The 27,764-nt window shown below is 37.2% G+C and overlaps 1 protein-coding gene across 1 annotated transcript in view; it reads right to left on the bottom strand.

Annotated features, from left to right (window-relative positions):
• The window catches only part of ANKRD31 (ankyrin repeat domain 31), a gene marked incomplete at its 3' end in the record, with an annotated part of 129,924 nt that overhangs the window by 64,633 nt on the left and 37,527 nt on the right, over window positions 1-27,764 (bottom strand). The window contains exons 10-15 of the mRNA XM_082836379.1: window positions 20,727-20,882; window positions 13,053-13,195; window positions 6,780-6,924; window positions 3,801-3,853; window positions 1,316-2,834; window positions 622-792 (exon numbers count right to left, since the gene is read on the bottom strand). Of these exons, the coding sequence (XP_082692505.1) occupies window positions 622-792; window positions 1,316-2,834; window positions 3,801-3,853; window positions 6,780-6,924; window positions 13,053-13,195; window positions 20,727-20,882 (2,187 nt within the window). The remainder of the gene's footprint in view (window positions 1-621; window positions 793-1,315; window positions 2,835-3,800; window positions 3,854-6,779; window positions 6,925-13,052; window positions 13,196-20,726; window positions 20,883-27,764) is intronic.

Below are 27,764 nucleotides of genomic sequence, written 5' to 3'. Positions count from 1 at the left end.
GGAGGTATGTATAAGAAGGGCTTTAGTTTACGTGACAGGCGGACAATGCAGGAAAGTTCAAAGAGTATGCCTAATATTCCTACCTCTTACTATATCAACTTTTTCTTACTAAATCAACTTTTCGGTGCTTAACATTTAACCTGAAGTAGTCCAGTCTATTGTTCACGCAGAACTAGCTCCAAGAACTATCAAAGAATAGTCAGCTATCCATGCTGCCAAACACATACAGTTCATGCATCTGACACAAAGAAACTAGTGGCTATGCTTCTTTAATTTCCCATGTGTTAAAAGGGCTCAGTGGAAGTATCTAAGGGATCTGACACAATTCAGATGTGCTGCCCCCGTTCAACGTTCTTGCTGTCTCTACTGTTTATCTTATCTCCTCTAACGTAACAAATTAGAAGTCATAGGCAAAAATATGACAATATATTGGAAGACTAAGAGATTCTCAAGTGGTGGATTACAGTAAAACCATCTGACAAATATAGCTGAAATAACCTTATAAATTAGTGAATGACTAAAAAAAACGGTAAATATGAAAATGTGTAATTCTTTGAAGCAGAGTGGATTGCTAGGCTTGATCATGCAAACCTTTCCCTATATAAAAACAGGAATACAAACCTTGGCTGCAGGTAGCTTTCAAGAAATTTTGCCTTTTTCTGAAATTCTGAACTTTTTTGTGTTCCTGGATGTTAGTAGGCATGTGAATTTCTGAATCTGTTTTTTCTTTCTTCTCCTCACAATTTCTTATAGTGTTTTCATCTCCATTGACATTATTAGTTAATTCCTCACCTGAAAAACAAACATTTTGCAATATCAGTGTTGTAGTTCTCCTTACCGGTTACATGACTAAAAAAGAGTCTAGTCATGTTAATTGTTCCAAGTTTCTGTTCCTAGCTGGACTGCTTATTTTAAAGGAGTGGAAGCCTTTAAAAATGTTTTCATACAACAAACATAAATTAGTTTTCTGGATGCAATTTCAACTGTGAATCACTGAAATCAATGGAGCTAACAATTTCCTGCTATGAAAATGTTGTTCGCTTTCTTGATACTAAGAAGGTGCTATATTAAAAAAACTCATAGAAACATAAAAACTCATAGAAATACTGTTTATTATCTCCTGTCAATATCAATTTAGCACATTCTTTCAAAGTAAATACCATTACTTAACTAATTAAAAGTATCTCCAAATTATGGTCCACATGTCCTCATTCTTATCAGTTTGGGCATAGGTTGAGTGAAATTCAGTTAGAAATTTCTGTGAAATAAGTAAATCCAAAAGAAACGTGTACAAATTGAGCACTACTACTAATACCTGGTTTGTGAGAAATTTCCTTCTCTTCTCTTTGACTAAGCTGTGAGACGGTCAATTCTTTACTGGTATTGTCAGTGGACTGAAAGCCTATACTATGTATAGTTCTGATCTCTTGTCTCCTTTTTTCAACTTTAGTTGTTTCCATTACTTGAGAATGAACAACTCTGGATAAAGGCCTATTTGAAGAACTTGGTTTTTGGCCTTTGTCAGTGTAATTCCTTTTAGTGTCTCCTTCCTTATTCACCTTTTCCACAATATGTGTATCCGTTTGATTCATTAAAGGAGTTGGTATTCTGGGGCTACAATCCTGAGGCCTCTCGAATAGTTCCACGTGACTAGTCAACTTTGAAACTTCATGTGTTGAGAGTGTTCTTGTACAAGCAAGGGAAGTATGTTCAGGACTGCCATGTGAGTGATCAAAAGAAGTTCCACATGTACATTGTTCATAATCTGAAACATGTTCAGAAACTATTATATTATCTGAATTAGAAAAATTAACAGCTTCCTGTTGTGGAAATATGGTTAGGCTGCCTGCTTTTATTAACTCATTTTCCTGTGAAAAATGGTCTTGAGAAGGTAAAAATTGTTGAAAATCCATTTCTTCTCTATTTGTTTTATTCTCTTTATAATTATCGTGGTTTTTGCAACCTGAAGAACTTATCACCTTTTTAAATGTTACAGTCTCCTCAGGAGCACAGGAATCACCATCATCATCATTATTAAAATTTTCCTTTATAAAGGATGGGGAAGAGTTTTCCCACTTATTAGGGCTCTCATCTTTTTGACCTGAGTTACTGTTTTCATGAGATTTATAAGGGCTAATGTGCTGCTGTTCTTGGTGAGTATGAGGCTGCTGATCTGTAGCAACAAGTGGTAACTCGGTTTTTTTATGTAAAGAAAGTCCTGAGAAAGAAACGGCTTCAGCTTGGTCAGTGGATTCTAATTCCAAAAATTTTACTTCTTGTCTATCTGATAAATCCAGGCTTTGGGTATGTGTCTCTTTGGGAAATGAACAAGTCTCAACATCATTACTTAAACCATTTTTCAGGCCTGACAGAGATGGGCTAAAAGGTTTACATGATTTTTCTGGAAGGTCATCAAGGGTTTGGAGAGTATGTTGTTGACAAGTAACCAATCTGTTTATTTTTCTGGAAGAAGAGACAGCTATTGTCTTTCTTGGATCGCTTTCTTGGATTGCATCATCGACTTGAGTTCTTTTATGTCGTGTATTTCTTCTTCCTTTATCTTCAGACACATTTGTGCTGGGATCCTCAACACCATGGAGATTGTCCTTTCTGAGTCCTGTCGAGTATATTTGGTTAAGAGTTGATCGTTTATACTTGGATTTACCAAATTTCGTGTTTTGGGAATCTTTTTGGTAATGTTCATATACATCTTCTTTATTTATAAATAAACCCTCTTTGCTTCCTTTATTGACTTTTACATGTTCTGGCTTCTGTCTCTTGGAATTTTCATCACAAACAAACCCACTGTGATTTTTAGAACTGAATTTTGGTTTCTGTAGAAACAAAATACATAGTTAGCTTTAATTTTCAACTATAGTTCTACACTTAATTCATTCTGGATTGGAGATAAAGCAAACTAATATTCCATTCAATGTTATAATTTGATCTCACCACAGGACCTGCTGGGATATATACAACCTGGTTTGTATTTCAGAAAAGTAGACTAACAGAAGAAAGGCAAAAGTAATAGACTCAGTATGTGTACTAATCTTTATTTTCTCCTGTACATTTTAATTTCTTTTTGCCAGTATTTTAGCACTATCTATCTTACTAAACATAATGAAAAATTTTAATCTACCTAATTTTTATAGGCTTTTAAAACAATCAGGTAATCCCTTTACAAGGAATCTTTACAAGAATACTGTAGAAACACTCTCCTCTCCCATTTGTTATATAGATAGACCTAGAATTAAGAGTTTCTTCCTCTGGTATCTGTGAGAGACCACAGGTAGGGCAGTGGAAGAAGGGATTTAAAAACAAAAAGACAGATATACAACCAAGTTGGCCTGCATGGAAAGATTACTGTGGGCTGCCAAGATTAAAACAGGGACAGTGCTTCCTCTCACACATCACAACACAAGCACCAGATGAAAAGTAACTGCCCACCACGTGAAGTTTGAAGGGATGGATCGACACCTGTGACTCTTATACTGTGCTCAGGCCAGAGGAAATTTGACATTGTTGATAACCCTCATGGCTCCGTAAAGAGGAGAAAGGAAATGGAAATGGCTACCAATACATTAGTGTGCCCACATATGCTTTATTTACTCAACTGCTTCCCAAACTAACAGGCCAGAACCTTCTGATTCTTATGTAATTATTCCAAAGTGTCTTAAAAGCAAAGGTGAAGTCACTGTTCCTGGTGAATGCTTCAGTAGTCTTTCTTTCCCCTCTGATGATCTATAAAATAACCAGCAGGTGTGCTCTATAAAAATGTTTATTGTTGAACAGAGATATACCTTGTGGTGGTGTTCATCCTCTAAGTCTGAAGGGTCAGTGCTATTCGTCTGCGCTGTAAGCAAAAAGAGAAAAATCAAAGAAAAGAGCCTCCAGTAGTCAGACTCTAGACTTCTAAAACCAAAACTCCTTTGCCGTGAGAAAACCAAGTGGAAAAAGTGAAATTATGCAAACACTTTCTATTAAAATTGACACATATAATATTCCATAATTTATAATTTCCATATTTATTGAGAAAGCTGAAAACATTTCTCTAGGAAAAGCAAAACAGACCCAACAAAATTATGTTAAAGATGGGCACTGAACTCAGTATTTTTATATTCCCCACAGTTATACTCAGATATGCAACTGTGTGCAAGGTTTTGTAAGGCAAAAAATTCTTCCATAATTAATTGTATTATCATCATTTTCTAATATGTCTGCTTAATAAAGTTGCAGGATACATAAGTAATATACAGAAATCTGTTGCTTTTCTATATACTAATAGTGAACTATCAGAAAGAGAAAGCAAGAAAAAAATCCCATTTACATTTACAATCTCATCAAAAAGAATAAAATACCTAGGAATAAACTTAACCAAAGAGGTGAAAGACCTATACTCTGAAAACTATAAAACACTGATGAAAGAAACTGAAGATGATACAAAGCCATGGGAAGATATACTGTGTTCTTGGACTGGAAGAGTACTGTTAAAATTTCCATACTACCCAAAGCAATCTACAGATTTAATGCAATCCCTATCAAAATAGCCACAACATTTTTCACAGAACTAGAACAAATAATCCCAAAATTTATATGGAACCACAAAAGACCCTGAACTGCCAAAGCAATTTAGAGAAAGTTGAACAGAGCTGGAGGTATCGTGCTCCCTATTTCAGACTATACAATACTACAGTAGTCAAAATAGCACAGTAATGGCACAAAAACAGACACATAGATCAATGGAACAGAATAGAGAGTCCAGAAATAAACCAACACACCTATCTTCAATTAGTCTATGACAAAGGAGGCAAAAACATACAATGGAGAAAAGAAAGTCTCTTCAACAAAGGGTGCCTTCAATAAGTGGTAAAACTGGACAGCCAAATGTAAAAGAATGAAATTAGAACATTTTCTCACACCACATACAAAAATAAACTCAAATGGATTAAAGACATAAATGTAAGACCAGAAACCATAAAACTCCTAAAAGAGAACACAGGCAGAACACTCTGACATAAATCATACTAATATTGTTTGAGGTTTGTTTCCTAAGGCAAGGGAAACAAAAAATAAACAAATGGGACCTCATAAAACTGAAAAGCTTTTACACAGAATAGGAAACCATTGACAAAACAAAAAGATGACGTACTGAATGGGAGAAGATATTTGTATAAGATACGACCAATAAGGGGTTAATATCCAAAATTCATAAACAGCTCATACAACCCAATATAAAAAAAAAAATCCAATCAAAAAAATGGACAGAAGACCTGAAAGATATTTTTCCAAACAAGATAACACACAAAGGGCTTCGCTGGTGGCACAGTGGTTGAGAGTCCGCCTGCTGATGCAGGAGACGCGGGTTCGTGCCCCGGTCCAGGAAGATTCCACATGCCGCGGAACGGCTGTGCCCGTTAGCCATGGCCGCTGAGCCTGTGCATCCGGAGCCTGTGCTCCACAACGGGAGAGGCCACAACAATGGGAGGCCCGCATACCGCAAAAAAAAAAAAAAAAAAAGTCTACAGATAACAAAGATTGTTAAGGATTTGTAGAAAAAGGAGCCCTTGTATACAGTTGGTGGGAATGCAAACTGTTAAAGCCACTATGGAAAACAGTATGGAGGTTTCTCAAAAAAACTAAAAGTAGAACTACCATATGATCCAGCAATTCCACTGCTGGGTATATAGCCAAAGAAAATGAAAACACTAATTCAAAAAGATACACACACCCTAATGTTCATAGCAGCACTACTATTTACAATAGCCAAGACATGGAAGCAACCTAACTGTCCATAGCAAGTGAATGGATAAAGAAGATACAGTATTATATATATACAATGGAATATTACTCAACCATAAAAAAGAATGAAATGCTGCCATTTGCAACAACATGGATACCTAGAGGGTATTATTCTTGGTGAGATAAGTCAGAGAAAGACAAATACGCTGTTATCACATATATAGAATCTAAAAAAATAAAACAAACCAATGTATATAACAAACCAATGTATAAACAGAAACAGACTCACTGATATAGAGAACAAAGTGATGGTTACCAGTGGGGAGAGGGAAGGGGGAGGGGCAAAATAGCGTTTTGGAATCAAGAGATACAAACTACTAGGTATAAAATAAATAAGCAACAAGGATATATTGTACAGCACAGGGAATATAACCACCATTTTGTAATAACTTTAAATGGAGTATGATCTATAAAAATACTGAATCACTACATTATATACCTGAAACTAGTACAATATTATAAATCAATTATACTTCAATAAAAAAAATAAACAGTTCTTATATAATCTTCTTGAAACTGCAGGTCAAGTTCTTTTGTAGTTCATCTTAGTGCAATGATGAATGACAAGGCAAAAGTACAGCCATAAGAAAATATTCTTAAGGAATGAAAGTAAACAATCCTGGCCATATTCATGGAAAATGATAAAGCCAAATATAAGTTACATCACCCATGTTATTCAGACAACGGATTATGGGGAAAAGACCCAGAACTTTACAAAAGTTTTCTTAACTGTTTCCAATACATATCCTGGGGGAAAGTACATTTAATACTATCTTTCTTTGTTCTTTTAGAGTTCTTCCATTTGGTGCATTTGCAAACAAGTCAGTGTGCTCAACTAAAGGAATGGAGCAAGGACACCACAGGATGGATTTTCTCAAAATTTATGAGGAAAACCAATTTAATTTCTATAATTCCAAGTTTGATTTCTATAACTCTCTACTGACATGATGAACAGATATAACAGGGCAGTTCAATTTTACCTGATATAAGATGCTTTTGATGTTTAGGAACATATCTCTCAAGGAGACGCTTCATACATGAGTCTTTGGCTTCATCCAAAGCACACTTTCCACTGTCATTTCTAAATAAAGGATCTGCTCCATTCAAAAGAAGTAACTGTGTCACCTAGAGGAAGATTTTGTGAGGGAGCCCAGACAAAAGGTGTATTATTATAAATGTGTGCCAGCATACAACTCTAAGCAACATTAAATATTTCTTTCAACAATGTTTCCTGTAACATTACTGCCCCAAACCAAAAATTAATGTAACTGCTACTGAATAATAATTTATTAATATAAATATGCCTTCTCTTACAAAAAAAAAAAAAAGGAGAGAGGAAGTAAGGAAGAGGGAGGAAAGGAGGAATGGAGGGAGGGGCAGAAATGTTTGTGGTTCAGTTGCTGATGAAATGGAGCTAGCAGATATACCAGGAATTAGGATTACATTCTGTAGTAGTGAATGTAATTTTAACAGGTTCCAGGAAATAGCTATGTCTTCTGTATAGACCTGTGTTGCTGCAGCTCCCCCTCGGTATCAGAGAGAAACAGGTAAATCTTTAATCTGTTACTGCTCCTCGAGTAACCTCCTCTATGAAGCTCTCCCTGACCTCCTCACCCACTGATCCCCTAGAGAAAAATGACCTCTTCCTACCTTTATGTACATATTTTATGTCCAATATGCTGTATATTATACTTATTTCTTATATATTTCTCTCTCCTGTACTCCAAGTTTTTTGAGGGTAGGACTCTGTTTTCTTTTAAAATTAATTTATTATTTTTGAATAGGAAATTAATAAATACGGTTCAAAATACAGAAGGCTCAGAGAAGTAGACAACGAAAAATAAGTTTCCCTCCTCAACCCTTGTCCTCTAGTCATCTAATTATTTTTTCTAAGTCAGCTCTGGTTACAGTTTCTTCTGAACTTTTCCAGAGTTAGTCTAGTCCAACAGGTATATATGTACGAATCATAACTGTGTACATACATTTTTTCTTACACAAGTGGTCATATACTATATACATTCCTGCCCACCCCACCCTGCAACAGACTTTGAAGATTGTTCCAAATCAGTATGGATTGAACTTCATCATTCTTTTTAGCAGCTGAGTAATAGTTTACTTTTGAATGTACTATATGAATGTACTATAATTTACTTAACCAGTACCCTACAGATGCACGTTTAAGTTGCTTCCAAGTTTTTGCAACAGATATATGTCTTAATCATCTTTATATTCCCAGTGTCTATTTCAGTATCTGGCATAGAGTATATATTTAATAAATGTTGTTTAATAAAAGAATGAATGTTGACCAAGGAGGATGTGGGTAACAGGCTTTAAATAACATACTAAATGAAGCCTAGATTTCTCTGTTAATGTCTGGAATGAGAGAAAGGATCTGAATTTCTGAAAATTTTATGCATCTGAAGATTAAAGATATATACATTTTTCCTTTTATAAGAAAGCATTCTAGGAGAGAAAAATGCCCCACCACACACAGGGAGAATATGAGCCAAATCTTTTAAAAATTATTAAGACTCAGCAACTTGATTCTGCTTTTCAAATGGCTTTACTGTGGGAGTTTAATGCTAGATAGGGGGATTGAAAGTAACAGTAGATACAATTAAATTTATAATTCATATTCCTGGAGCTTCACATTTTGTTTAGTAATACAAATAGAGAGTGTACCACTTTTTTTCAGGAAAAGTAGTTTCATAAGTGGGTTGCCAAAGGAGCTGTGTTGCTTATCTCTGGAGGTTTTATGTCAAATAATAAGCCATGCAGTATGAAAGTAACTCAGGATCAACAAGCATGAGAAAGAAGATGGGAGGAAGGGAAAAGGCAAGGGCTAGAGCTTCACTTTTCTGGAAATCTGGGTTGGTGATCCCAAGCGAGTGAATACATTACTTTGGCAGTCTCTGTTTTAGACTCTGGATACTCTGCGTCACCAACTATGCACATTTACCAATTCTCTCTATAGCTTGGTATCAGGAATTCTGAAGCCTAACTAATATATCCTCTTTAAAAAACTCTCTTCTTACCAAATGGCAGTAAATCAGTTATTTCCACTACGTTTTATACCCCTATTTTAAATCTGCATTTAGGTTCTGTATTAGTTATCTGTTGCTACCTAACAAGTTACCCCAAAACTTAGTAGCTTAAAACAATAATAAATATTTATAATCTCATAGTTTCTGTGGGTCAGGAATTTGGGAGTGGCCACAAGTGGATGGTTCTGCCTCAGGGTCTCTCATGAGGTTACAGTCAAAATGTTGGCTGGAGATACAATCACCTAAAAGCTTGCCTGGGGACTTCCCTGGTGGTGCAGTAGTTAAGAATCCACCTGCCAAGGCAGGGGACACGGTTCGAGCCCTGGTCCGGGAATATCCCACATGCCGCGGAGCAACTAAGCCCGTGAGGCACAACTACTGAGCCTGCACTCTAGAGCCCGCGAACCACAACTACTGAGCCCACGTGTCACAACTGCTGAGCCCACATGCCTAGAGCCCATGCTCCGCAACAAGAGAAGCCACTGCAATGAGAAGCCCGTGCACCGCAACGAAGAGTAGCCCCTGCTCGCCGCAAGTAGAGAAAGCCCACATGCAACAATGAAGACCCAACGCGGCCAAATATAAATAAATAAAATAAATTTATTTTTAAAAATTTAAAAATTAAAAAATAAACAAAAGTTTGCCTGGGATTGGAGGATCTGTTTCTAAGATGGCTCACTCACATGGCTGTGGGCAGGAGGCCTTTGTCCACTGCCACGTGAACCTCTCCATGGAGCTGCTTGAGTGGCTGCACGAAATGACATCTGGCTTCTCCCAGCGTTGCTGAACAAGTGAGTGAGAGAACAAGGAAGAAGCCGCAACAGTTTTCAGCCTAGTCTTAGAAGTCATGTACTGTGTCACTCCTGCCACACTGTGTTTGTTAGAAGCAACTTACTGAAACTCCAGCCTACCCTCCTGAGGAGAGGAATCAGGATCCACCTTTCGAAGGGAGGACTGTTAAAGAATTTGTGGACATACTTTAAGATTACCACATGTTCTTAACTGGAACAAGCAGAGCAATTTCAGTAAGTGGCTGGCCTCACAATCCCCACTTATTTAGTTCATCAAACAGTAGGCCCCATAAGGAAATACACTGCTACTTAAAGCTTGCCCGTGGCTTTTCACCTTTAATCATATTATTGACTCTAGTGCTTTCCTCCCTCTAGAATCAGCTGACTTCTGTGTGGTTGAACCACACTGACTCCATTTTGTCAGCTCTATCTTAGGTCTGAAGTCCTACCCCTCCCCTTTCTGCATGATTAAGCTTTAGCCTACTCACAAGGAATGTGCCCAAGCCAGATAAACTCCCTGTCAACTTTTACCCTTGCTGACAGAAAACTGGAAGAGTGTCTTCTGTTGACACAGATGCTTAATGGTCATGAGACCCCCCAGGGGGAGGAAAAATCTCCAGTTCCAGTTAGTGTGGACATGCTTCTCATTTGGTAGTCAGATTCTGTTGTTAGCTTTGGCCGCTTTAAATCTCCCTGTGCTCCTTTCAGTGGTGAGGAGCACAGCTGTGAATGCCTCTGGACTGTGTCTGCCCAATCCTGCCAGTATGTAAGCTACCCACAATAAACTTCACAATTGCACTTTATGGAATTGCCTGCTTTGTTTTCCAGTCTCAAAGTTCCTTTTCAGTTTGGAGGATATTAGAAAAAGAGATACAAGTATAAAATCAAAGTTATTATGAATCTATAATATTAAGTCTGAAATGGAAATATCAGTAAGAACTCATGATTTGTTTTTCTTTCTAAAAGTATACATTTCACTGAAAATGCCTAAAAACAATGACATCCAATAGCAATGAGCACACATAGCACCCAGATTGTGGTCTCTGATAGTTTTTACATTAAAACACCATTTAGAGAAAATATGGGAAGAAACATAGATAAAGTCAGTCAAATCCAGAATTTAGGAAATTCTATAAGACAAATGACCCAGGTTCTAGAAGACACACACAAAAGAAAATATAGGAAGAACTGTTATAGATTAAAACATATTTAAGAGGGACTTCTCTGGTGGTCCAGTGGTAAAGAATCCACCTCCCAATGCAGGGGACGCAGGTTCAATCCCTAGTCAGGGAACTAAGATCCCGCATGCCACAGGTCAACTAAGCCTGCATGCCACAACTACTAAGCTCCTGCGCCTCAACTAGAGCCCACGTGCTGCAAACTACAGAGCCCACACACTCTGGAGCCTGGGCACTACAATTAGAGAAGAGAAAACTCGCATGCCACAACTAGAGAGAAGCCCGAGCACTATAACAAAGAGCCCGCGCGCCACAACGAAAAATCCCGCATGCCTCAATGAAGATCCAGTGTGCCACAACTAAGACCCGACGCAGCCAAAAATAAATTAAATAAATAATAAACCTTTAAAAAAACCACACACACTTAAGAGACATAACAAACACATGTAAAGTACAGACATTGATAGATCATGATTCAAACAAAAACTTGTAATAAAAAACATTTTTAGATAATTTGGGGAAATTTAAATATGGACTAGATATTATTAAGTGGTATTTAAAATTTTAATTTTTATAAGGTAAGATGATAAAAAATGTGGGTGTGGAAAAAAATGTCCTTATCTGTTAGAGATGCAGGTACAAGTATTTATGGATAAAATGGTATGATGTCTGGGATTTTAAAAAAATACTCCCAACAACAACAAAACACCATCCATGCTCCGGCCTGTTGATGTGGTATGACTTTTTAAAGTGTAATAGAATATACAATCAAACTTTATAAGAAAGCTCACTCCAGACACAAATGGAATGCATAATCACCATGTGTGGGGGATATCTTTTCAATATCTGTGAATCCCAGCAACACTGTCAATGAACCTCCAATTCAACATCTCAAATATTTATATACCACAGGATACTTCAGGAGTTAGAGGCCTGTGTCTTTGGTCCCTTTTACTTCACTAAGGGTACAAGAGAAGGCTACATATCTGCAAAGGCCAGAAAGAAGACAGCCAGTTATAGCCTGTGAGGCAGAAGTTAATTGGAGCCAAGTTATCAGGAGGGGCAAAGGAAGAACTGAGAAAGAAAAGAAAAAAAGGTATAAATCACCCACGGCTCATATTACCCAAAGGGAGAAAAGATTCTTGACCAGGACAGGTCAGCCCTGGCAAGTTGGAGAGCGGATGGGCCATGGAGAGAGAGAAGAAATGCTTTGGCATGAGGTTTCTCTGCTAGAGGCCAGTTTTGAAGAGCAGATAAAAGACAGAGAGAGGGCTCACACCATCACTTGTTCTAGCATTCTTCTGGCCATTAAATTAGGTCCAAGGCAGAATTTTCTCCCCCAAGCCCTCTACAAAATGTGCAGGAATGACCACCTACCATCAGGTGATACATTATCCAAAAAAAGCAAAACCACCCAAACCCTCCAAACTAGGAAGGGATATGTCCTATTTGTCTACGCCCATGGTTCCTGGCAGCCTTCCCCAGCTTTACCTGTGGTAGGCATTTCTTCTGGAGGAACACTGAACAGATCTTCCTGAGCCTTGTTGATTAGCCCCCTTTCCTACCCTAGAGGTTTTAAACCCAGAGGCAACTTCCAATACTTGAAATAAATAAGCTATTTTCACAAGTGCCTCAGACCAATGCAGTTCCTGGACCAGAAAAATGTCTAGGAAGCTCAGAACATATATGATAAAGCAAGTGTGCTGGAATTCATAATCTTAATTAATATTACCATTATTGAAGCTACTATTAACCAACTTGTATAGAATTATAGTATTTTGATACTATAACCACTGGTACCTCTGTGCTGGTGTGTACTGGCTGATCATTAAAACCTGGGAGGTTCTCATGTCTTAGTCTGACTCTGAAAGTAACACTAGACTACAAAAAGTTGTAAGCCTGCTATCAGGGCTGGACATCACTGTGTAACACTCTAAGAAGGAAATGTTCTCCTAAAGCCTATAAAGAACCATACAAAAAGAGTCTAAAGAAATTTAAAAAATACTGTGTATAACCAAAATACGCATTCTGAAGTTATTAAAAGTAACATGTAAAATGGGATCTACCACATTAGGCACAACTGATCCATCACACAGTAAAATTTTATTATGAATTCTGAGTATTGATTAGCAGAATGAACTGAAACTGGATCCCTATCTGTTTTTCTATTGCTTAGTCCCAGAGGTTTTTAATACTTGCAGAATGTAGTGTTTGCTCTGCAAACAAAAGAATCACAGTACCTTATAATGTCCATTCATCACAGCATCATGTAGGGGAGTGATCTGGTACATTCCTCTGATATTTACATCTGCTCCACCCCTTAATAGTTCACTTGCTGTCTGATAAAATCCTCCTACACTAGCTTCATGAAGTGCTGTCCAACCTGTTACACAAAAAAGAAATGGTGTTTGTTTATATTTGGCATCTTAATAATGTTTGTGCTTGCCCTTAAAATAAGAACTCTAATTCTAAGTTGTTGCTTTAAAAATATTTTGGTTATATGAGACAAGATAATCTCACCATGAAAGCAACCTGTATTATTTGTGGATTCAATAAATCTGATGGACAAACAAAATTCCTACCCCTAATTCTGTTGGTGTTAATATGGAAAAATATGAAAATAAGTAAAATATTTGAAACTATTTTTGCCCCCCTCAAATAAAAAGGCTGTAAGGGGGTCATTATTAGCTCATAGAGAATGCTGGTTGCAGGCTACTTTTCTGCAGAGAAGAGGGGGAAAAGCCTTATTTGTAACTCAAGGTACTTCCATTAAAATAACCCACCCAGCCAGCAAGACTACGCAGAAGTCAGTTCAAAAGTATACAGTCGACTCATGAACAACATGGGTTTGAACTATGCAGGTTTACCTTAGACACAGATTTTTTTCCAACAGTAAATACTACAGTACTACACAATCTGAGGTTAGCTGAAGGAGTAACCATGGATACGGAGGGCTAACTGTAACTTATTCTCAGATTTTTGACCACACAGAGTGTTAGCACCCTTAACTCCCAAGTTGTTCATGGGTCAACTGTATATTTCTTTTCTCCCTATTTGCAAAAAGTTAGTTACAGTAAATTCAACAAACATACTACCAACTCCTCCAAGAAAACCAGTCATCCAAATAAATATCTTCTTCCTTTGCTAGCCAGATTTAATGGTATAAGTCAAAGATACCTAAACTCCAAAAAATCATACGATTGATATAAGAAAACTTTAAAAGTTGCAAGTTAAAGTGTGCTTCATTCTTTCCTTCCATAAACCAGAGTTTCTCAACCTTGGCACTAACATTTTCAGAACCTTCTCCATAATCCAGTTTCTCAACCTTGGCGCTAACATTTTCAGAACCTTCTCCATAATCCAGTTTCTCAACCTTGGCACTGATATTTTGGGCTAAATGTTCTGGGCACTGTAGGATGTTTAGCAGTATCTCTGGTCTTAATCCATCAGATGCCAGTAGTACCCTGCTGCCCATTCCAGTTGTAAAAACTAAAAATGTTTCCAGAAACTACCAAATGTCCCCTTTGAGGGGACACTCCAGTTAAGAACGTCTATAAAACGAGTTTCTCCAATAGTATTAATTAGAAAGCCTTGAGGAAGAAATGAAGAGCACCAAAACTGGTAAATATATAGTTAATAGAATTTATTTCCTATAAATTTCCTTAAAATACACAAGGCTACTTAAAGCAAAAATTATAACTTTATGTTTTGGAGTTTATCCTGTATATACATGTAATATATGCGACAGACATAACATAAAGGATAAGGGAGGGGCTTCCCTGGTGGCACAGTGGTTAACAATCCGCCTGCCAATGCAGGGGACATGGGTTCAAGCCCTGAGCCAGGAAGATCCACATGCCACGGAGCAACTAAACCCATGTGCCACAACTACTGAGCCTGTGCTCTAGAGCCCACGAGCCACAACTACTGAGCCTGTGTGCCACAAGTACTGAAGCCCGTGTGCCTAGAGCCCACGCTCCACAACAAGAGAAGCCACTGCAATGAGAAGCCTGCACACAGCAACGAAGAGTAGCCCCCACTCACTGCAACTAGAGAAAGACCACGCACAGCAACGAAGACCCAACGTAGCCAAAAATAAATAAATAAATTTATAAAAAAAGAAGGAAAAGGGAGATGTATTTGATGTTCTTACATTTTATATGAAGTATTACAATATTAACTCTAAGAAGACTATAAAATATTAAAAATGTATATTGTAATCCCTAGAGTAATCACTACAAAATAATGCAAAGACAAAAACAAATAGATGAAGACACAAGAAACACAAGTAAAATGGCAGTAAATCCAAATATTCATATTAAATGAAAATCGACTAATTACCCCAATTAGACAGGCAGAGGTTGTCAGAATGAAATTAGAACATTTTCTTACACCATATACAAAAATAAACTCAAAAAGGATTGAAGATGTAAATGTTAGATGGGAAATCTCGCAGAAGAAAACATAGGTAGAACACACTTTGACATAAATCATAGCAATATTTTTTTGGATCTGTCTCTTAAGATGAAGGAAACAAAAGCAAAAATAAATGAATGGGACCTAGTTAAACTGAAAAGCTTTTGCACAGCAAAGGAAACCATCAACAAAATAAAAAGACAATGTACTGGATGGGAGAAAACATTTGCAAATGATATGACCAATAAGAGGTTAATATCCAAAATACATAAACAGCTCATACAACTCAATATCAAAAAACAAACAGGCCAATCAAAAAATGGGCAGAAGACCTGAACAGACATTTTTCCAAAGAAGACATATAGCTGGCTAACAGGCACATGAAAAGATGCCCAAAATGAAAAATTATCAGAGAAATGAAAATCAAAACCACAATGAGATATCACCTCACAACTGTCAAAATGGCTATCATCAAAAAGTCTGCAAATAACAAAGGCTGGTGAGGAAGCAGAGAAAAGAGAACCCTTGTACACTGTTGGTGGAAATGTAAATTGGTAAAGCCACTATGGAAAACTGTATGGAAGTTCCTCAAAAACCAAAAAACAGAACTACCTTATGATCCAGCAATTCTACTGCTGGGTATGTATCTGAAGAAAATGAAAACACTAATTTGAAGATACATGCACCCCAATGTTCACAGCAGCATTATTTACAAATAGTCAAGATTTGGAAGCAACTTAAGTGCCCAACAATGATGAACAGAAAAAGAAGATGTGGTACACACACACACACACACACACACACACACACACACACACACAATGGAATATTACTCAGCCATAAAAAAGAATGGAATTTGTCATTTGCAACAATGTGGATGGACCTAGAGAGTACTATGCTTAGCGAAATACGACAGAGAAAGACAAATACTATATGTTATGACATGTGTGAAATCTAAAAATTAAAAAGAAATGTATATAACAAAACAGAAACAGACTTACACATACAGAGTAAAAACTATTGGCTACCAGTGGATAGAGGGAAGTGGGGAGGGGCAAGAAAGGGGTAGGGAATTAAGAGACACAATCTACTGAGACACAATCTACTATGTACAAAATACATAAGCAATATGGAAATATTGTACAGGACTGGGAAATATAGCCATTATTTTGTATTAACTTTAAATGGAGTATAACATATAAAAATATTGCATCACTATGTTGTATACCTGAAACTAACATAACATTGTAAATCAACTAAACTTCATTTTTAAAAATAATAAAGAAATAAATGTTTGAGAAAGCCATGTTGGAGTTGAAAGAATAATTTAAAAAATAAAAAATATGTATACTGGCCCCTGCCCCCTGGTTCCTAACACAGAGCTCCTAAAACCCTTGTAAACAGGGGTGGCAGGATGATCTTTCGTCCTTATAGTCTTTGACCCTAGTTCCTGATACAGAATTTCCAAGACCTTTGTAATTTCCTGAATGATAGGAAAATCTGTCTCAGAGCTCCTAAAATCCCTTGGAATTTCCTGGGAGATATAAGTGTAGTTTGTTCCAATGAGGCAAGTTTTGGTGGGCTCATAGATGAGGCTGGTCACCAGAAAGACCAAGTCATAATTAGAAGCTGGAACTTTCAGGTCTGCCTCTGTTCTTCAGAAAGGAGAGAGGGGCTAGAAATGGATTTAATAATCGATCATGCCTATGTGATGAAGTCTCCATAAAAATCCCCAAAGTATGGGGTTTGGAGAGCTTATCCAGGTTGGTGAACACATCTGAATGCTGAGAGGACAGCACACCCCAATTCCATGGAGACAGAATTTCCTGTGTTTCGGACCCTTCCAGACCTCACCTTATGTACCCTTTTCATCTGGCTTTTCATCTGTATCCTTAATCATATGCTTTATTATATAATAAACTCGTAAATATAAGTTAAGTGTTTCCCTGAGTCCATGAGCTGTTCTAGGAAATGATCAAATCCAAGAAATGGGTCATGGTAACCCCCAGTTTGCAGCCAAGGTGAATGAAACCTGTGGGTAACCTGGTGATCTCCTACTTGTGATTGGCATCTGAAGTGGGGGTCAGCCTCATGGGACTGATGTCTTAATCTGTGGAGTCTACACTAACAATGTCTAGTGTCAGAACTGAATTGAATTGCAGGATACCCAGCTGGTGTGGAAGAATTGTTCAATGTGTGGAAAACACACGTATCTGGGTGTGAATAAAGGAGAAACACATGAGTGTTTCCCTTTACAATAAGTATGTAACAAAAACAAATATGGAGAATCTAGAAATTAGGTATATGGATGTTCACTGTTCAATTCTTTCAACTTTTCTGTATGTTTGAAATTTTTCATAATTTCATAAAAATTTTCAAATAAACATGAACTTTTGGAAGATAACTATTTAAGATCTATTTTTTAAAAAATAATATAAAAACTCTCTTCCCCCAAAGTACTGTCTCCAATAAAAAGCGTGAACTAATTGCTATTTAGGTTCTGGGAACTGTAAACCAGTGGAAATTTGCTTACTGATAATGTACACTGGTTAACTTGATTATTTGTCACAGTCTAGGTTTGGTGGGATGAAAAATGAAGTATCAGAAATCCAAAAGTTATTAACTTTGGAATGCAGATGATGATTTTCCTTCTAGGAAACTTCCTTTCCTTATTTAGGTTTTGCTTAAACTACAATAAAAATTAGTTTCCTAAAGGGGACAGAAATGGCTGCTACAGGAATGAGAAAATAACCATAACAAAAGATGTTTGTTTTCCCTGAGCTCAGAATGACTAAAAGATAAGGTAAATGTAAAGCAACTGTCTGGCTTCCAAGAAAAAGCCAGTCTCATACACTAAATTTACTTCAGAAAATTCCCAATGAAAACAAAGTACATGTGGGCAATTCATAGTAAATGATGGGGTCTTGGGGAGGGAAGCTGAAAATGAATGCTACTTTAAGTGTGACCTAAGTAAGCAAGGAGGACCCAGTGATGAACAGTATCAGTTCCAGGGTTGAAAGAAATTCCCAGCAGCAACAAAGCCAGAGGGACCTTTATTCTGCAGAGAGCTACTCTAGACCACATAAAGGGCTACATATTCCAGAAAGAAATCAAATGTAACAAAGAATTTCCCTTCACCTAAGGCTTACTCCTTCTGTGTTGTAAAACCACTCCTCGTAAATAAAGATGGAGTACATTTTATAACAGATCTTTTATTATCTCCCCAAACTGCAGGTTGGGAGATCCTTAAACAACATAGTTTTTTCTTTTTAAAAATGTAAGTATCTTGGAGGAAATTTCTTCAAAGGTTTATAAGAGTGTAAATTTCCTATGAAGACAATATAATTTAACGCATTTGTTTAAAAAGATTCAAGATCATAATAATATTAGTTATATGATCTAATGCAGCAATTGTTAACACCCACAGAGATATAAAGTGCACTCTCTTCATTACAGTCCTCAACAATTTTGCCTCTCATTTTTTATGTCTCTTGCCTTGCTGTTGGCTTAAACTTCTTGCTATTATCAATATCCTGACCTAAGCCAACCTTTCTTTTCAGTTCTAATGTGTCATAGGCTTAGGAATCAGATAGGATTCTGTGTAAAATAATGCTCAAGTCATTGATCTGAGAGGGTTTTAGCAAAGAAGCTTTATTAGATCTATTTTAGGTATTCAGAATTTATTTTCAGGCTACTTCATGGTTGTCACCCTTGGTTTTGATAGGTAAAGAATTATTGAAATTGGTTTTTTAAATCAAAGCTATCACAAAATGTAAATGAGGACTTATAAAATGCAAATGTTATCTATAAAAAGACCATTGGTCTGTTACTATAACGTTTTGTTAATTCCTCAAAAGGCACTTAAGCCTTTATTGGATTATCTCACAAAATAAATTTATTTAAACCTTCCTAGTAGATACTGTTTATCTTTTTGTTTTCATAGTATCTGGCACAGAGGAGGCATACGGTAAAAGCTCACTACATTGAATTATATGGAGGCCATACACCTCTTGTCAGTAGTTCTTGAACATTAATGAGAATAAAAATCATCTAGGGAACTTGATTTCCAGATTTTAACCTACAGATTTTGATTGTGATTTTGAGTGATTTTGTGTGTGTGTGGGCTTTGGGAGGGTGAAGTAAAGGTTGCATTTTGAACAAATATTTTAAGTGACTCTTACGAAAATGGCTTATGGACAACCCTTTGCAAACACTGCCCTCTGCAATTCTGTGGGATGTGGTAGCCAGAAGTAGTAAAGGTCAGATTAAGATGCAAATTGAGAAGGAAAAATAGAAAACAAGAGAGTTCAAAAAGTCTGGAAAATATGGAAGGATAAAGAATTCATGAAGGTCACAGAAGTACCTAGGGAAGTGAGGAGAAGGTCACTGCCTGGCCAAAGACAAGCAGGGAATAGCAACTGGGGATGTTAGTGATGGCACAGAAAAAAAGGTTAATGAAAAGAAACATGTTAAGACTGATGCTTGGGAAATCCATAAAGTTCAGTTATTGGCATGCAGAACTACTCCTAAACTTAAGGAGCACATAGAGACTAAGAGAAAGAACCATATATTTCTCAAAATCAAAGGAGCAAGTGCTCTGGCTAGCAAGTAAGGATCCAAGGTTGAGAGCTGTAAGACCATAATGGATGAACTGGGTGTGAGACTTAGAATAATAGTCTTTAAAACCCTGATTATAGTATAAACCCAGGTGCTGCTAAAGTAAGTACTGGAGGTGCACTTGTAATCACCTGCTTGTCCATGGATCGTGCTGCTGATCTCTGTGTACCATAAGACTTTGTGCATTGTTTCATACCCCGAGAAAGTCTAGAAACAATAGTAAAAGTATGGACACAGCGCTGCTCAGTGTTTTAAGTACTCACGTGCCTTTAAGGAATCATTCCTCTCCAGGAGAACGTATCAGGTTCTCCCCACAGGAAGACTGTACAGAGACCTAGCCTTGCAGAAAGACTGTTCTTTCTGAGCTTCCTGCCCCACCCTCTCTACCTCATAGTCTGTTCTCTCCATTTCCCTGGCAATTGTCCTTGCTGTACATCTACCATTTTATCATCAATTTTCCCTGAAGCTCAATGTACCATCAGCTTCTTTCAGCTTTGAACCTCACTTATCTTCCATTAAAAGCTGAGTCTCATAGTAAAAATGCCCACACAAAGCCAGCAAGCCAGCCCCAGGAACCCCATCCTTCTGTGTAATGCTACTGCACATGGCCCACCTGGTGCAGTGGGCCTTTGAAGGCATAACCTTTGAAGGCAGGCATAATCTTTGAAGGTGAAATGTAATGTTCTTCTCCTGCCTCTCCCCCCCTATCTTACCACTTCCCTGGGAGATGATGGTGAAGCACTGCCTAAGTAGAAAAATTACCTGGAAGCTTTTCTGTTTGAGACTTGCCTTAGGCCTACTTTGCCATACTTACATAGTAGTGACTCAGCTGAAACTACAAACCACTCTTAAGATAACTGTAAGTGGTAACCACAGCCTACCAGCATAACTTGGCTGATTAACATTTCCACCTTTCTTCATATAATGATGAACAAGATTAGCGTCGTTGTTCAGAGCAGCTTTATACAGTAAGTTCTCTCCAAAGATGTTTCTACGGTTAATGTTACAACGAGATACTTTATCCATCTTCATTTTTTCTGAAATGAGGGCATGAACAAAAGAAAACAAAAAAATTAATAATCCTTATTTGAAAATCAAGAGGAATATAAGTAATAGAATGAATCCAGTCAACATTCTGGAATAGAGCATATTACATTATGGAGAAGTATTTCTTCCATTAACCCAACTATAATGGTATCTACATGCAAAAAGATGAAAAAGACAAATGTCATTAGTTTGAAATATTTGAGTAAATTATAAATCATGTAAGCAGTTTATATTGATTGAAACTCTAGGAAAGGTGCATGTATGAGAAGACTAATGGATTATTTTCTTAAAAGTTCTGGTGAAAGGTATTATTTAAATCCAGAATTAGATGTTATTAAACCTAACAAAATATTAAATACCAAAATGTCTTATAAAACCATGAGGAGAAAATCTCAGAAGTATATAAGGAAGATACAAAAATTAACCCCAGCAAGACCAGAAAAGAGAATGCTAAATTTTCTTTCTTTACTAAAAATAATTGTTATGAACTTAAATAAAGCTTGGTCTTGAGCAGTATAATAGTTTTGATTTCCTAACCTGGGAAATACACAATTAAAATAGTTTTCCAGGTTATATATACCAAGTATCATTTCTCCCCTGTGCCTCCTAAACTCCTCATCTAGATAATCCAAATCCTGTCAGTTTTTACAGATAATACTCATTTGGTTTTCCTGAATTTCAGAACAGCTTTTCTTTCCTTTGGCGCACCGCCCAGCTTGTGGGATTGAACCTGGGCCCTCGGCAGTGAGAGCGCAGAGTCCTAACCACTGGACCGCCTGGGAATTCCCTCAGAGGAACTTTGGTGATAGCTTTTCCAGGTTCATCTAAATAACCTGCCCCATCCTGAAACCTCCGAAAGGTAACTGAGTACTGCAACAGGTTTCTTAATGGACCACAATTTAACTGCTTTGTTTTTATTTGATTCTCTCCATTCAGTTCCACTGTAAAACAAACCAACTGCTGAACACCTGAGCCTGCCTTCCCCCACCCCAGACTACAAAGCATTCTGCTCCCACCAGATAAACTATATGCAAAAATCAATAGTCTTTACTCCCAGATCTGTCTTTTCCAGTTGTACCTGCTATTATAAATAAGCAATTTATTAAAAATAACAAATTAAGAATACAAAAATTTTCAATGAAAACTAAGTTGTGAAAGACATTCACTTCTAATCATGACTAAATAACTGCTGTGACTTGCCCTCCCATTGTAAACAACTAGAATATTAAACAAAATATATGGGGGAAAAAGACCCTTTATTCAGACATTGGAAAATAGGTAGTTCAGACCTATTTGACTTCCCTGAGTGAAGACAAACAGTGAAGTGAGCCCTAAGGTCACTCACTCCAGCTTCTTGTCTGGAGGCTTTTCAGAGTATAGCACAAGCATAGCAAGGTGATTCTGCTGAGCTAAGGAGACAGAGGTCAGAGTCTGGGGAGGCTGGGGTGAACAGAACTTACAGGGCAGGGCACCACAGAGGAGAGCAAGAGAAAAGGCACCAGGAATCTATACAAAGGGCTCCTTGAGTCATTATCTGAATACTGAACTGCTCATGCGTGGGGTGAATCTTCATGAGGCTGGGCAAGAACAATTACCCAGGAACTATAAATTAACAACCATCAGAGATCACACAGGCTGGGAGACATTCACATTCCTGCCAGGCTGAGGAGAGACCTTGCTGAACTACTGGAACATTCAGAGAGACCTTTAATGGGTCATGTCTTAATAGCAGAGCTAAACTAGTCCTAGAGTAAGGCCTACACTAGACCTGCCTAACAAGGTTTTTAAAAAAGTGTTGAAAGGATCAAACTGATCTTCAGGTAACTTGTTGGCCAAAACAAAAATCAACACTCTTAAAATACACAGAATGACACTGAATAACATTCTGCTGCATATGGATATACAATTGTTTTCCACTACAAAGGCCTTGTGCCTTTGTCAAAACTCAGGGTTTATTTCTGAACTCCCTTCTCCTTCCATGGACCTATTTCCCTATCTTGATGCGAATATCATGCTGTTTTGATTAAGCCATATAATAATTCTTGAAATCAGGTAGTGTTAGCCCTTTCACTTTGTTCTTTATCAGAGCTGTCTTACTATTCTAGATTCTTTGCATTCTATATGAATTTTAGAACCAGCTTTGGTATTTCTACAAGAAAATCCTACAGGAATTTTGATTGAGATTGTGTAGAGTCCATAAATATACCTGAGTAGAAATAACATCTTAATAATATTGTCTTCTGACTCAATCTCTCTCCATCAAATTTCCTGTGTTTTCTCTGTTTAATATTTTGTAGGCTTCAGTGTACCTGTCTTTTACATCTTTTGCTAAATTTTATCTTTATTTCACATTTTTTGTAACTGTGGCATAAATTTCACTTCCTAATTGTTTGGTTTTCATGTTTCACTTTCTAATTGTTTGTTGCTAGAATACAGAAATATAATTAATATCTGTATATTGATCTTGTATCTTACAAGTTTGCTAAACTCACTTACAGTTGCTTTTATTGTAGATTCCATCAGATTTTCTATATAGACGATTATGTCACTTGTGACTAAAGACTGTTTTACTTCTTCTTTTCCAACATGGATGCCTTTTATTTGTTTTTCTTCCTGACTGTACTGACTAGGACCTCCGGTACAATGATCAACGGAAGTGGTGGGAACAGACATCCCTGTCTTATTTCTGATCTTAGGGGGAAAGCATTCACTCTTTCACCATTAAGTATGACAGCTGTGTATTTTTTTTGTAGATGCCCTTTGTCAGATTAACCAAGTTCCCCTCTATTCTGAGTCAGCTGAGAGTTTTCATCGTAATGGATGTTAGGTGTTGTCAAAATCTTTCTTTGCATCATCTACTAAAATGATCATATGGTTTTCCTTTTTTAACTTATTAATATAAGAAATTACAGTGATTGATTTTAAAATGTAATGTAATGGAAATTTTTTGTTCCAGTTCTGTAAAAAATGCCATTGGTAATTTGATAGGGATTGTACTGAATCTCTAGATTGCTTTGGGTAGTATAGTCATTTTCACAATATTGATTCTTCCAATCCAAGAACATGGTATATCTCTCCATCTGTTGGTATCATCTTTAATTTCTTTCATCAGTGTCTTACAGTTTTCTGCATAGAGGTCTTTTGTCACCCTAGGTAGGTTTACTCCTAGGTATTTTATTTTTTTGTTGCAATGGTAAATGGGAGTGTTTCCTTAATTTCTCTTTCAGATTTTTCATCATTAGTGTATAGGAATGCAAGAGATTTCTGTGTATTAATTTTGTGTCCTGCAACTTTACCAAATTCATTGATTAGCTCTAGTAGTTTTCTGGTGGCATTTTTAGGATTCTCTATGTATCTCGTCATCTGCAAACAGTGACAGTTTTACTTCTTCTTTTCCAGTTTGTATTCCTTTTATTTCTTTTTCTTCTCTGATTGCCGTGGCTAGGACTTCCAAAACTATGTTGAATAATAGTGGCGAGAGTGGACATCCTTGTCTTCTTCCTGATCTCAGAGGAAATGCTTTCAGTTTTCCACCATTGAGAATGATGTTTGCTGTGGGTTTGTCATATATGGCCTTTATTATGTTGAGGTAGGTTCCCTCTGTGCCCACTTTCTGGAGAGCTTTTGTCCTAAATAGGTGTTGAATTTTGTCAAAAGCTTTTTCTGCATCTATTGAGATGATCATATGGTTTTTATTCTTCAATTTGTTAATATGGTGTATCACATTGATTGATTTGCATATATTGAAGAATCCTTGCATCCCTGGGATAAATCCCACTTGATCATGGTGTATGATCCTTTTAATGTGTTGTTGTTCATCCTTTTAATGTGTAGAATTTTGTTGAGGATTTTTGCATCTATATTCATCAGTGATATTGCTCTGTAATTTTCTTTTTTTTGTAGTATCTTTGTGTGGTTTTGGTATCAGGGTGATGGTGGCCTCACAGAATGAGTTTGGGAGTGTTCCTTCCTCTGCAATTTTTGGAAAGAGTTTGAGAAGGATGGGTGTTAGCTCTTCCCTAAATGTTTGATAGAATTCACCTGTGAAGCCATCTGGTCCTGGACTTTTGTGTGTTGGAAGATTTTTATTACAGTTTCAACTTCATTACTTGTGATTAGTCTGTTCATATTTTCTATATCTTCCTGGTTCAGTCTTGGAAGGTTATACCTTCCTAAGAATTTGTCCATTTCTTCCAGGTTGTCCATTTTATTGGCATAGAGTTGCTTGTAGTAGTCTCTTAGGATGCTTTGTATTTCTGCGGTGTCTGTTGTAACTTCTCCTTTTTCATTTCTAATTTTACTGATTTGAGTCCTCTACCTCTTTTTCTTGATGAGTCTGGCTAATGGTTTATCAATTTTGTTTATCTTCTCAAAGAACGAGCTTTTAGTTTTATTGATCTTTGCTATTGTTTTCTTTGTTTCTATTTCATTTATTTCTGCTCTGATCTTCATGATTTCTTTCCTTCTGCTAACTTTGAGTTTTGTTTGCTCTTCTTTCTCTAGGTCCTTTAGGTGTAAGGATAGATTGTTTATTTGAGATTTGTCTTGTTTCTTGAGGTAGGCTTGTATAGCTATAAACTTTCCTCTTAGAACTGCTTTTGCTGCATCCCATAGGTTTTGGATCATTGTGTTTTCATTGTCCTTTGTCTCTAGGTATTTTTTAATTTCCTCAGCCATCTCTTGGTTATTTAGTAACGTATTGTTTAGCCTCCATGTGTTTGTGGTTTTTACATTTTTTTCCCTGTAATTCATTTCTAATCTCACAGCATTGTGGTCAGAAAAGATGCTTGATATGATTTCAATTTTCTTAAATTTACTGAGGCTTGATTTGTGACCCAAGATGTGATCTATCCTGGAGAATGTTCCATGTGCACTTGAGAAGAAAGTGTGATCTGCTGTTTTTGGATGGAATGTCCTATAAATATCACTTAAATTTATCTGGTCTATTGTGTCAGTTAAAGCTTCTGTTTCCTTATTTATTTTCATTTTGGATGATCTGTCCATTGGTTTAAGTGAGGTGTTAAAGTCCCCCACCATTATTGTGTTACTGTCGATTTCCTCTTTCACAGCTGTTAGCATTTGCCTTATGTATTGAGGTGCTCCTATGTTGGGTGCATATGTATTTATAATTGTTATATCTTCTTCTTGGATTGATCCCTTGATCATTATGTAGTGGCCTTCCTTGTCTCTTGTAACATTCTTTATTTTAAAGTCTATTTTATCTGATATGAGTATTGCTACTCCAGCTTTCTTTTGATTTCCATTTGCATGGAATATCTTTTTCCAACCCCTCACTTTCAGTCTGTATGTGTCCCTAGGTCTGAAGTGGGTCTCTTGTAGACAGCATATAGATGGGTCTTGTTTTTGTATCCATTCAGCAGGCCTGTGTCTTTTAGTTGGAGCATTTAATCCATTCACGTTCAAGTTAATTATCGATATGTATGTTCCTATTACCATTTTCTTCATTGTTTTGGGTTTGTTTTTGTAGGTCCTTTTCTTCTCTTGTGTTTCCCACTTAGAGAAGGTCCTTTAGCATTTGTTGTAGAGCTGGTTTGGTGGTGCTGAATTCTCTTAGCTTTTGCTTGTCTGTAAAGCTTTTAATTTCTCCATCGAACCTGAATGAGATCCTTGCCAGGTAGAGTAATCTTGGTTGTAGGTTCTTCCCTTTCATCACTTTAAATATATCATGCTACTCCCTCCTGGCTTGTAGAGTTTCTGCTGAGAAATCAGCTGTTAACCTTATGGGAGTTCCCTTGTATGTTGTCATTTTTCCCTTGCTGCTTTCAATAATTTTTCTTTGTCTTTAATTTTTGCCAATTTGATTTCTCTGTGTCTCGGTGTGTTTCTCCTTGGGGTTTATCCTGTATGGGACTTGCTGCGTTTCCTGGACTTGGGTGGCTATTTCCTTTCCCATGTTAGGGAAGTTTTTGAATATAATCTCTTCAAATATTTTCTTGGGGCCTTTCTCTCTCTCTTCTCCTTCTGGGACCCCTATAATGCAAATGTTGTTGCATTTAATGTTGTCCCAGAAGTCTCTTAGGCTGTCTTCATTTTTTTTCATTCCTTTTTCTTTATTCTGTTCCGCAGCAGTGAATTCCACAATTCTGTCTTCCAGGTCACTTATCTGTTCTTCTGCCTCAGTTATTCTGCTATTGATTCCTTCCAGTGTAGTTTTCATTTCAGTTATTGTATTGTTCATCTCTGTTTGTTTGTTCTTTAATTCTTCTAGGTCTTTGTTAAACATTTCTTGCATCTTCTCCATCTTTGCCTCCATTCTTTTTCCGAGGTCCTGGATCATCTTCACTATCATTATTCTGAATTCTTTTTCTGGAAGGTTGCCTATCTCCACTTCATTTAGTTGTTTTTCTGGGGTTTTATCTTGTTCCTTCATCTGGTACATAGCCCTCTGCCTTTTCATTTTGTCTATCTTTCTGTGAATGTGGTTTTTGTTCCACAGGCTGCAGGATTGTAGTTCTTCTTGCTTCTGCTGTCTGCCCTCTGGTGGATGAGGCTATCTAAGAGGCTTGTGCAAATTTCCTGATGGGAGGGACTGGTGGTGGGTAGAGCTGACTGTTGCTCTGGTGGGCAGTGCTCAGTAAAACTTTAATCTGCTTGACTGCTGATGGGTGGGGCTGGGTTCCCTCCCTGTTGGTTGTTTGGCCTGAGGCGACGCAACACTGGAGCCTACCTGGGCTCTTTGGTGGGGCTAATGACAGACTCTGGGAGGGCTCACACCAAGGAGTACTACCCAGAACTTCTGCTGACACTGTCCTTGTCCTCACGGTGAGACACAGCCACCCCTCGCCTCTGCAGGAGACCCCCCAACACCAGCAGGCAGGTCTGGTTCAGTCTCCCCTGGGGTCACTGCTCCT

Source organism: Leucopleurus acutus (assembly GCF_964270905.1).
Source record: "Leucopleurus acutus genome assembly, chromosome: 3".
NCBI classification, from domain to species: domain Eukaryota; kingdom Metazoa; phylum Chordata; class Mammalia; order Artiodactyla; family Delphinidae; genus Leucopleurus; species Leucopleurus acutus.
The sequence above is the reverse complement of the archived record's forward strand: the minus strand, read 5'-3'. Positions and strand labels throughout refer to the sequence as shown.